Below are 12,419 nucleotides of genomic sequence, written 5' to 3'. Positions count from 1 at the left end.
CGAGTAAACCACTTTTGACACGCCCAATTCTTCACTGCAACTTCCCTGTAAACAGCACAGATTTTCCGTTGGTTTTGTGAGGCGGTTTAACCCTCACGATAATAAAACAGCTTATGTCGAAAATGTTCCTTTTTTCCTTCCATGTTATTTTTGTAAACACTCACTATTCCGCGCTGCTCCATCCAACGTAAGTCATAAACACGTACTGACGTATCCAATAGCGGTCTGGTTGTTGAACCCTATGTCGCAGAGATGATTCGGCAGCTATGATAACTTCACTGTATACAGGGGATGGGGCGTCTTCGGACGGAATATATAATACGTACGATAAAAGAGAAAGAACTTATGGGAGAACTCAATGCAATATCGAAAAATCGCTTTCATCTTTCAGCTTAATGTTTCGGATTGAACGCATAGAATACGAGACAGCATAATATTCTTAAAGAGTAACTACATGCAAAAACGGGTACCCATAAATTTGGATCCAGTTGTCAATATTTCGCTGTTTTGTTTTGTTAACGTTGTACTTACTCTTTATAAATTGTATAGCATTTATGTATTATTTATATTTGACAAGTTTAGTGCTAATTGACGGGTTTCATGTCGATGAATGTGGAGCACAATAAAAATGGTATAGGTACTGGAGTGTGTTGGAGTGGTTATAGAAATAGGGAGGAAGAGAAATTACTCAAAACACGTTATTGTAGAATTCTGTAGATACATTTCATTTTATTTACATTTCTACACGTGTAATGTAAATTTATAGGCCTACCATAGTACTTGAAGTATTTCTATACCACAATTATGCTTAACAATACCATTTAAAGGAAGAAAATGATGTTAGTTATCCATATGGTCAAAAAAATCGTGTGTTACAAAATTCCCCAACACTTTTTGTTTTCTATATTTATTTGTCTTAGGCATTAGAACTTAATTACTGACTTGCAAATTTACTAAATAACTTTTTTTTTGCAGTGACAAGAAATTTACCGGTATATATTTTTGTGTCTGTAAACAATGTTTCATGAGCTATAACCATTCAGTTACTAGCATGTAATACCTCTGAATAAATTTTATCTTTTAGGTACCTCATGGAAACACCTTTGAAAAAATGAAAATATTTTTAAACATAAAAGTATTATCAAATTTATGAAATTTTGAACATCACAAGATATCAATTGTTTTTGTCGTGAAGCATAACTTTTAATTCTTCCCTTATGGAGTGTTTGGGAACACAGAAGTATTGAATCACAGGGTGATACTTTAGAAAATCTACTGTAATCAATGATTGATTCTTTGTATATTTAGGGAATAAAAAAAGTGTGATACACACTGTTCAAACATAATGAATGTGTTTAAAATAGTTCACTGCCACCTGCACTACCATAACAACTTCAGTAATAGGTTTGTTCCAACAAACCATTCAGAACGCGTTACGAACTAATACCGAATATCTTTCGACGCGTGCGCCAGTTGTGTACGTTCGCAGAACTAGTTCGGGATTTTACGTTGTTAGAACGTTTCTTGAACTATTCTTTCACGACCTTCTGAGTTTCTTCTCATATTCAATTTCTATTCACCTTCCGAACTTAATCTTTCGTAAGATATATCACTATCGCCTTCCAAATCACTCATGATCGACTATTTGTTTTATTTTAACCTATTCGGTCTCGAAGTGTTTTAACCTTAACCTCAGATTAAACCATCTGCGCATGCTCAGCAGTTCAGAATTCCCAATTCCTGCTCTTAATCGAGAATCAATTTCGCTCATTCCGAACGAGTTCCAAATCACTTTGGAACAGGAAACCGGAAGTTCATAATCGATTCTGAATCAGTTCAAGTATTGTTGGAACACATAGTGAGCTACTGCGCATGAGCAGGCAGTTCAGAATCGATTTTGAACCGTGCTAGAACAAATATATGATAAGCTTTATACCACAAAGCTGCAAACCCTTTGGATTGAAGGAATTCTGTTCGTTTATTGTTAAAAACGGAATTTCGATCTTATTTCATTTGTCAGTATGTGAAATTAGTTTTCTGAAGAAAAGAACTGTGAAATAATGAATTTTAATACTGTATGCCTATGAATAATTTAACGAGTGATTGTAAGTGGCCATTTTATGAAATTAAGCGTAAGAAACATTTTTTCTCGAAACTTAAGAAACACAATAGCTGGGCCTCTTGACTGAGTGTACAACTGAAATACTCTATTTAGATCAATTTGAAAGCGGCAAATATTTTCAGCCTATGAACTAAGTCTGCGTATATTTTTATAATATTGTAGTCACAATAACACAAACATTGAATACAAAAATTCCTGGACTCTCTGAACCAGGTTAGAATTTGGTAAATATGCGCCAATTCTAAGCTATTTGCTGAAGGAAATGATGTCTATTGGCATACTAATTTCATTACTGAAGTGTGGGAATTATTCAAATTCACTCTCGGAAATAAAAATAAAATTTAACACAAATTTTGAAAAACCTCACAATGCTGTTTGAAACGACCAACGAGTAGGATACCATTTTCAGTCCCTTTTTTTTTTTTTAGCTGTAAACTAAGATAGATTCATATTTTAAAGTTGTGAATTCCTGATTTATTAATAGGAATGGAAATGTCCAATTTGTAAATTTTCGTAAATGAATTTACTCTAAAAATATACAATATGTCAGCAAAGATGCTCTAATAAAATATGTAAATATTTACCAACCACAGTCTGACAGTCCAGTGTGAAATGCTGCATGTTTTTTTAGATGTGCCTTGAGAGAGAATCCCTTACCACAAACTCCACATTCATGAGATTTTTTACCAAAATGTAAAGCTCCGTGTTTCTTCAGATTTCCCTGTTGTGAAAAGCCTTTATGACATATGTTGCAGATGTATGGCTTTTCTCCGGTGTGAACGATTTCATGCTTATGTAAATTTCCCTGTTGTGTGAAAGCTTTACCACAAACTTCACACACGTGGGGTTTCTGTCCACTATGTATTGCTTCATGTTTCTTCAAGTTACCTCTTTGTGTGAACTGTTTACAGCACACGTTACAAGTGTACGGCTTTTCACCAGTGTGTATTACTTCATGTTTATGCAAATTACCCTGTTGTGTAAATCCTTTGCCACAAACCTTACATGTATGTGGCTTTAATCCTGTATGAAGGATTTGATGTTTCTGTAGATTTCCTTGCTGAGTAAATCTCTTACCACATGTCCTACAGAGATACGGCTTCTCTCCACTGTGAATCACCAAGTGCTTATTTAAATTTCCCTGTTGACTAAAACCTTTTCCGCACATTTTACATTCATGTGGTTTTCTTCCGGTGTGCACAACTTCATGTTTATGAAGATTACCTTCCTGAGAAAAACATTTTCCACAAACATTACATGAATAAGGTTTCTCACCAGTGTGAACGGCTTCATGTTTCTTTAAGTTTCCTTGTTGTGTGAAACCTTTACCACAAATCTTACAAACATGAGGCTTCAATCCCGTATGAATGAATTCATGTTTGTGTAAATTTCCTTGCTGACTGAACCCCTTCCCGCAAATTCCACAAATGTATGGCTTCTGCCCACTGTGAATTATTTCGTGTTTGTGCAAGTTCCCCGATTGATTAAACCTTTTTCCACAAATATTACATACATGTGGTTTCTCACCAGTATGAAGAGTGGCATGCTTCTGAAGGTTTCCTTGCTGGGAGAAACACTTACCACATAATTTACATAGATATGGTTTCTCTCCAGTGTGGGTCATTTCGTGTTTATGCAAGTTTCCTTGCTGACTGAAAGCCTTGTTACATACACTGCACACATATAACTTGGGACTACTGTGAATAACTTCGTGCTTGCGTAAGTTATCAAGCAATGTAAATGCTTTGCCACAAATATTGCAAGTGTATTGTCTTTCTTCATCAACAGATTTAAATGTTTCTCCTGCGTTAGTTTTATAGGGAACGGCTTGTCCTGTATGGGTATATATATGCTTTCTCAAATCATCTATATCCTCAAAGGCTTCTCCACATGCCCAACACAAATTTACACCCAGTCCGTTTGACACGAAGTTCTGTGTACATTGGGATGAAACAATCTTCAGTCCAATATTGCCAGAAAAACAATTCCTGCAGGGGCATGGGACGTGAGCTGTGTTTGTAAGGTGCATTGCGTGGAATGGTGTTTGCAAAATACTGTTGTCAGAGTCAAGTATAGGATTATCTTTAGTCTCCTTGGTAGCAGAACAGATTTTCCTTTTATAAATGAGTGGTGTCGTTACTGGCTCTTGAGTGATGTTAGCTTCCAGTCCAATTCTGAAATTTAAAATAATTACGGTGTATTTTATTGTAAATAAAACCACTCTGTAATTGATTTTGGAAATATTTATTTTGTTAGGGTATCTAGCACATTTTTGATCTAATAATAGGGCAGTTTTAAACCGTAACAGGTGATTTTCTTGTCAGAGACACAACAGAATTTATTTTCCTGACAGAATTGTATTTTTTTAAATTTTATTTGGTTATTTTACGAAGCTGTATCAACATCTAGGTTATTTAGCGTCTGAATGAAATGAAGGTAATAATGCCGGTGAAATGAGTCCGGGGTCCAGCACCTAAAGTTACCCAGCATTTGCTCGTATTGGGTTGAGGGAAAACCCCGGAAAAAACCTCAACCAGGTAACTTGCCCCGACCGGGATTCGAACCCGGGCCACCTGGTTTCGCGGCCAGACGCGCTGACCGTTACTCCACCAGAATTGTATTATAGTATTATTACGTTCCCCTTTTTCTGTGAAACATTTATTTCAGTGTAATTAAAAATACACAATACGCTTCTCGGAATTCTCCCCTTTCCCCATAGTAGGCACCTAGATCATTTTGCCATCATTCCACAGCATTCCCCGAATCCTGGCTGGTGATGCATGGAGAAAGCTGCTGGGTTTGTTCGCTCGAAAGCTGAATTTGCAGCCAATCTTAATCAGCTAGTGGGGGTGAGAAATGTTCCTACCTCGAAGGTTAGCGCAACAGGTGTTCTAGTCGTAGTGCTGAGTCGTCGTGCCTCTCTCCCGCAAATGAAATTCAAATTCGAAATTATGTTAATGCTCACCTTTCGGATTCCATGACGTAAATCATCCAGCGTTGTTGTGTTACAGCTTTGTATTCATAATAATTCGCACCATGTCAATTTTTCAATGAAGTAACCTGAACAAGAAATAACATATTTTTAATAATAAGCAGAAATAGTTCCTTTTTAAATCTCAAAGTAATGTAATTGTCTCTTAATCAAACTAATAAAATATATAACAACAGTAGGCTTCCATGAATGTACATGTGTTGCATGTATGTACAATTTCCAGCATTGTTGTTACGGGCACTACATGACGCCAAATAGCTATTATCATGCTCTTTAACATCATTTTTACCCTTTGGGAAATAAATGAACATTATAAAAATTAGAGAAGCATAAATAGTTTTGTAGTAGCCTAAATATTGTAAATTTACGACTAGCATATTAAGGAATGATAAAGTTCCTACGTAGTTGTTTACTAATTATTATTATCTCACAAACACTAGAATACAATAATAATAATAATAATAATAATAATAATAATAATAATAATAATAATAATAATAATCTCTGAATGTGATGCAGGCTTAAAATTGTTATGCTCAGAATAAAATGTAAAAAAAATGTTATCTTTTATTTAACGACGCTCGCAACTGCCGAGGTTATATCAGCGTCGCTGGTCTGCCGGAATTTTGTCTCGCAGGAGTTCTTTTACATGCCAGTAAATCTATTTACATGAGCCAGTCGCATTTAAGCTTTAAGCACACTTAAATGCCATCGACCTGGTCTGGGATCGAACCGGCAAACTCGGGCATAGTAGGCCAGCACTATACCAACTCCGCCAACCAGGCCGACTCGCTGGATTAAAACTTACGGAGCCTACTATGTTATATCAGTAACTTTCGATACTCACCCCAACATAGAAGCTGCTGAAAGTTTTGCCCATCTTATGTAATAATTAATTAATATAAACTGTTTCATTAAGCCTTTTCATTAAATCTAGTAACTTAGTGCTTTTCTACTTGGAACAGGGCAGCGAGGAAATTTACGTCTAAAGCTTTCCTTGGTTCTGTCGCACTTATTTCACTTTCCGTATGATTGTTTACTGCAGGCAGACTGACAGCTAATTTCGGGGAACAGAGATTCACCAGCCACACAACATTTACGTGGTAATTTCTCTCTCTCTCTCTCTCTCTCTCTCTCTCGCTTTTTACGTACAAGATAAGAGCTTAAGCGCGGAATATAACATAAACAAGCCAGGAGTGATGAATTACGCTAAACATTCACCAACCAGCAAATATGGAGGGACGAACTCGTGAAAATAGTGGATCGGCATCTTTAGTTGGTTTGTTATGAAACAGGGATTTCCAATTTTTAAAACTTATTAAATTTATTAATATAAAATAATAGGCTACGTAAGTTTTAATTTGGTGAGGCGCCTTGAGTTCGAAGGTGCAAGCAGCTGTGGCAGCTGTAGGAGGGAGACCTGCCTCTTTTCGGCTGACAGGGACATTGGGATCGTTCACCATTTCTCACTGTGTATGGTATTATAATAACATGAAACAAATTTAAGCAGTAATTATTTAATAAGGCAGTTCTGTCAAAGATGCAATCATTAGAGTACATATGAAGGGGTCAGAAACATAGTGGGCCAAGCGCCATTTACTAAAACCGTAGAAAACAAGGGTTAAAATGAAGTTATTACTATAATTCAACGAAAACTTATAGCAGATAATATAAAGTATACACATTCAAACTAAATGATATGTCAATTTTCATTAAACTATGGTATTCACATAACTTTAACCCTTGCTTTCTCCGTTTTTAATAAATGGTGTTTGGCCCACTATGGCTCTGACCCCTTCATATTACAGTGGTGAACTGGTGTAAAAGTGGATTTATTGTCTTGTATAGCATAAACCTCGTATAAAAAATGTAGAAAAAATGAAATGAAATAGAATATTTTGAATTACTCAGGGCAAAGTTTCCACCTCATAAGATCTCATGACGATATCTGATACGGAGGGTGGCATAGTTATACTTAAACAGGGTGATTCAAAAGGTAAGATCAACCGGTGAGGAGATGATTCAGGGCGACATTTAGGGCAGGAAAGTCTTTTGTAAGTTTTATTTATTTGAAACCATTTCAAAGTTACAACAGATCAAACATTTAATTCACATCTCATTATACTTACAATAAATGATAATTTACCATCAGTTGTTTTGATCTAGCTTTGTTTACAAAGCGTAATTTCCACCATTGATGGAATGACAATATAACACACGCCGTGAAATGTTGTGATTGGCCAGCACAGTCCCCTGACTTAACGCATCTGAATTTCTTTGTATGGGGTTTATGATAGAAAAGGTGTAAGGTACGGAGATTACAGACAGATCATCTGGTCCAGCGAATTAATGCAGCCGCAACAGATATCAAACTAAGAAACGGGCTGTTACAGCTTGTGCACAGCGCAGTAGGAGAACGCGCCCAGGCATGTTTGCGTGCAAACGGAGGACATTTTGAGCAGCTGCTCTAATAAAGTACTGTAAATTAGCAATTACCGTAAGTCACCTTAGTTGTGAGTAAATGTTTGATCTGTTGTAACTCCAAAACGGTTGCAAATAAATACAACTGACAAAAGGCTTCCCTGCTCTAAATGTCGCCCCGAATCATCTCCTCACCGGTTGACCTTACCTTTTGAATCTCCCTGTATAAGAGAAAAATCCTACTCATAGAAAATTGTACCCAGGCTTGTAACGTCGAACTATTTCAATTTAGTGATAGTGATTATATATAATCACTGGACGGGTAGCTGAGTTGGTAGAGCAGCTGGTTACGGACTGAAAGGTCCGGGGTTCGATCCCAGGTGGTGACAGGATTTTTTCTCGTTCCCAAACTTTCAGAACGGTTCACTCAGCCTCCTATAAAATTGAGTACCGAATCTTTCCCGGGGGTAAAAGGCGGTCAGAGCGTGGTGCCGGCCACACCACCTCATTCTAGTGCCGAGGTCATGGAAAGCATGGGGCTCTACCTCCATGCCCACTTCATGGCATGTTACGGGGATACCTTTACCTTTTTTTTTACCTTTATACATATATATTTTTTATTTAGCTGGTTATTTAACGACGCTGTATCAACTACTAGGTTATTTAGCGTCGATGAGATTGGTGATACCGAGATGACATTTGGCGAGATGAGGCCGAGGATTCGCCGTAGATTAACTTGCATTCACATTACGGTTGGGGAAAACCTCGGAAAAAACCCAACCAGGTACTCAGCCCAAGCGGGGATCGAACCCACGCCCGAACGCAACTTCAGACCGGCAGACAAGCGCCTTAACCGACAGAGCCACGCCGGTGGCTTATATACGTATATACATACAGAGTGTGCCTATGCAGGCTGGTCCCAGGTAGTAATGTTCCGTCGGCTTAATGACAGTAATGCGGAGCGCCAGTTCCTGAGAACTGAAATGCTTATAATACTGTGCTCTTTAAATTTTCTCACTGATACGAATCACATTAGCCACCGGCGTAGCTCAGTCGGCCAAGGTGCTTGCCTTCCGATCCGAAGTTGCGTTCGGGAGCGTGGGCTGATTACCTGGTTGGGTTTTTCCGAAGTTTTCCACAACCATAAGGCAAATGTCAGGTAATCTATGGCGAATCCTTGGCCTCATCTCGCCAAATATCATCTCTCTATCACCAATTCCATCGATGCTAAATAACCTCGTACTTGATACAGCGTCGTTAAATAAACAAGTAAAAAAATCACATTGCATCCGACTGGAAGTGAAAATTCCAATGCCTTGTATCTTCTTTTCATTTAGCACCAGACAGCACATTTTTCATTTTCTCGTCTAAAACTGACACATTACTTTTTGTTATACTGTATTTACAATTGAAGCGAACAACACGACAAGGACCACTGAGCAAATTGTGCAGGAGAGGAAATTTTAAAACACTTCAGCTCGTGCTGCACCTACTGCACTAAAGGAGACGAGCCTCCCGCGGAATTTCGATGAAACAGACCATGAGTCACGATAGAAGAGGCCTCAATGTCGATGTTCCATCGGAAATTCTAGCCTTGCTCAATTTGGTACGTGTCCCGTTGTTCACCCGCACGCTTCAATCCTTCATATAACGTTCCTATTGGGATTGGTGGTATTACAAAATTAACTATCAGATTTTCTTCTTGTTTCCCGCGATAGTGAACCAAAATGTTACCGTAACTGTACGCGTGACATACGAGAGTTTTCTTAGAAGTAAAATATAGTTTTATTTTTGCTTAAAGGCTATTCCATATGAAATCGATCAGTAAAAAACCTAGCATTTTTTATACTCTAATTTTTTCCCTATTTATACAATGTGCTGAGGAGAGTGCATTTGCAAAAATATACTATCGAAAGTCAAACGGTTTTCGTATTGTTGAGCGACAAATTTAGCGTATTTTAGAAAAACAAGCCTCTTTCAGCGCTCAGAACTCTGGAACCATTTACTGCAGAACATTGAACGAGAGCTCATTTTGAAGCTGACATTTGGTAGGTTATGATAAGAAGTAATTCTTATTTTTATTGTGTACAGAGAGACAGATAATCTGATTTTACTTACTTTTAGGCTTTTTGCCCATTTGTAAAAATGTAAAAAAGTATTGAGAAAAAACCTTGCATTATTAAGAGGGATTCGGCATTGTTTGCTTAGTGTCACGGCAATAAGTTTCGGGGATATTAAATAAATTATATTCACACGCCTAGACTTGAAAGGCGCAACACAACAAGCACTGGCCCAGAGATGAAGATAAGCGAGCTTTGGGCGTCATTTTACTCCTGTGTTTATGAAAACCTGTGATAAAGCTAGCCCAGCTATGCGCTACTAGGCGAAACATCACGTGTTTATGTCTCCTGGCCTTGCTTGCCTAGGCTAGCTCCCGCCTCACAGTCAGCTGGTTAGCTCACGCGCGTACTATTTATTTTCTTTATTTGATTTTTCAATACTCTCTTATTAACGTTGCACCAGTAAAAAATACGTGTTTATTTGTACTTTCAATGCGGAATCTAACCATATATTTTAAACATATTTTTTCGTGGGCAAAGGTGTCTTAATTTTAAAAAATCTAAATTTCTCCATTTCCATAAAAAGTAAGAAAAACTGTTTACATGTCAATATAAACTTTAACTTTTCTGCATCAAAATAAACCATGATTTTGATCATTGGGTGAAAGGGTTTCGGAGCCACAACAGTTTAAAGTTGATAATTTTATGAAAATACGATAAACACTATGATGCCTCAAACTTTGTACAAAGCATTGTATCATAGTTGTCTACAGACAGAAAAAGTTTCATTGTATTTAAAAATTGCAAGGTCAATTTTCTCTATATTTCGGTCGATTTGAGATGGAATAGCCCTTAAGTGTAAATTATCTTCTTAAGTACACGTTTATAAGGATACAAACTTTTGATATGTTACACTTTTATAGAGAATGAATTTTCGAAGGGAGAAAAAGAACCCCTAATGTTACATGGAGAATTAGAAGAAGGGGGAGAGAGAGATACAGAGAGAGAGAAGGAGGAGAAGTTTAAGGGAAAGCGTAGTGTGTTATTACCGTAATGTATGTTACATATTTCGGGATTGTATCATCATTTGATGTCGATAAGCGGTCTGCTTGCAGACTTGCGTAGGTCGAAAGTCCTACAACACTGATGTTCTTCTTCCTCCCTCTTGTACGGAGGAGGGACCCGAAGGCTTACACTGCAGCCTGAGGCTTGTGCTTACCATTCCTATTCTGTGAATGATTGAGTATCCGAACGGTCGCGCTCTTGTACAAGTACAGCATGCCGCACCGTGAACTTAATTCGGGCTATGGTATTGATGGTGATAACATGTGAATTAACGATGGCAAAATGAGTCCGAGGTCTAACGCCGAAAGTTACCCAGTAGTTCTGCTTCAATTGGTTGAGGGAAAACCCCGAAAAAACCCCAAACCAGGTAACATCTCACAACCAGGATTTGAACCCGGACCCGCTCGTTTCACGTTACTCTGTTCTTAAGACGTTTCACTTTAGTGTTATTACTAATTACGGTGGAACTTCGAATAAATGTTATGTTTTATTTAACGACGCTCGCAACTGCAGAGGTTATATCAGCGTCGCTGGATGTGCCGGAATTTTGTCCTGCAGGAGTTCTTTTACATGCCAGTAAATCTACTGACATGAGCCTGTCGCATTTAAGCACACTTAAATGCCATCGACCTGGCCCGGGATCGAACACGCAACCTTGGGCATAGAAGGCCAGCGCTATACCAACTCGCCAACCAGTGGAACTTCGATATCAAATGTAGGAAACAGAAAACGGATGTAGGTAAATTCTCATTTTTAAATAGAACTATAAATGATTGGAATGACCTACCTGCAGCGGTCTTTGAGGGCTGTCCTTCCTTAAGGAGTTTCAAGAATAATTAAAAAAGTTGTGTATCAAGTGCAAATTAAAATTAAGGTGACATTTAACATTTAATTTTTTAAGGTGACATGCATTTATTTAGCCTGACGAGTTACTTCCTTGGCTTGAATTGTAAATTATTTAAAAATAGCGTGTAAGAGGGCCTTAGACTAGAAATGTTTAGTTTAAATGTAGTTCTGTTTATAAGTACAGTATGCATAAGGGTGTAATTATTTGACTTATTTGAACTGTTGTATCAGTGAAGCGAGGTGAGTCAGTGGAGTTATGGTTTTACAGTGCAGTGAATAGTTCCGATCAGTGATAATTTATAGCGTCAATGAAATGTGTTCTATAGTGTCAGTGAAATGTGTTATAGTGTGTCAGTGAAATGTGTGCTAAAGTGTCAGTGAAATGCGTCATAGTGCCACTACAGTGAGTGAGATGAGAATAAAGTGAAAGACTATTGAAACTTATGTAGGGCCTATATATAATTATGTAGGTTGTAATGTAAAATTAGGTATTTTATTTATGTTTTATTATTATTGTGTTAAATTATATTGTGTATTCTTATTGTATTGTGTATAAAATTGTATTATGTATTGTATAATTGTAAATTTATTGTAAATTTATTGTGTATTGCTTATCATTTTTTGTGTATTGTTTATATTGTGTATACCACTGCCACCGGGTGCTTGCCCACTTGCAGTGTAAATAAATACATACATACATCTCCCCACATCACACACTGGAGAAAAATCCTACTTAAATCATTAAAACCTTATCACATTCCTCGGCCTCACATCACATAGGTATCCTCTCAACTAACCCACTAATCTTGTCACATATAACAGTGACACTCAATTTTTTTTGCTAGCGTGCCCCCAACTTCATTTCAATTATTATATACGAAATAACAAAACATATCATTGATGTTGTATACAA

General features: G+C 37.4%; 1 protein-coding gene across 1 annotated transcript in view; it reads right to left on the bottom strand.

Moving 5' to 3' along the window:
* Positions 1 to 495: 495 nt before the first annotated feature.
* LOC138707555 (zinc finger protein 16-like) overlaps positions 496 to 12,419 on the bottom strand; it is a 13,580-nt gene continuing 1,656 nt past the window's right edge. The window contains exons 2-3 of the mRNA XM_069837116.1: positions 5,088 to 5,182; positions 496 to 4,296 (exon numbers count right to left, since the gene is read on the bottom strand). Coding sequence (XP_069693217.1) covers positions 2,703 to 4,296; positions 5,088 to 5,113 — 1,620 coding nt within the window. The 5' untranslated portion in view covers positions 5,114 to 5,182 and the 3' untranslated portion in view covers positions 496 to 2,702. The remainder of the gene's footprint in view (positions 4,297 to 5,087; positions 5,183 to 12,419) is intronic.

The sequence above is a fragment of the Periplaneta americana genome, chromosome 10 (genome assembly GCF_040183065.1).
Source record: "Periplaneta americana isolate PAMFEO1 chromosome 10, P.americana_PAMFEO1_priV1, whole genome shotgun sequence".
In the NCBI taxonomy this organism is placed as follows: Eukaryota; Metazoa; Arthropoda; class Insecta; order Blattodea; family Blattidae; genus Periplaneta; species Periplaneta americana.
The sequence above is the reverse complement of the archived record's forward strand: the minus strand, read 5'-3'. Positions and strand labels throughout refer to the sequence as shown.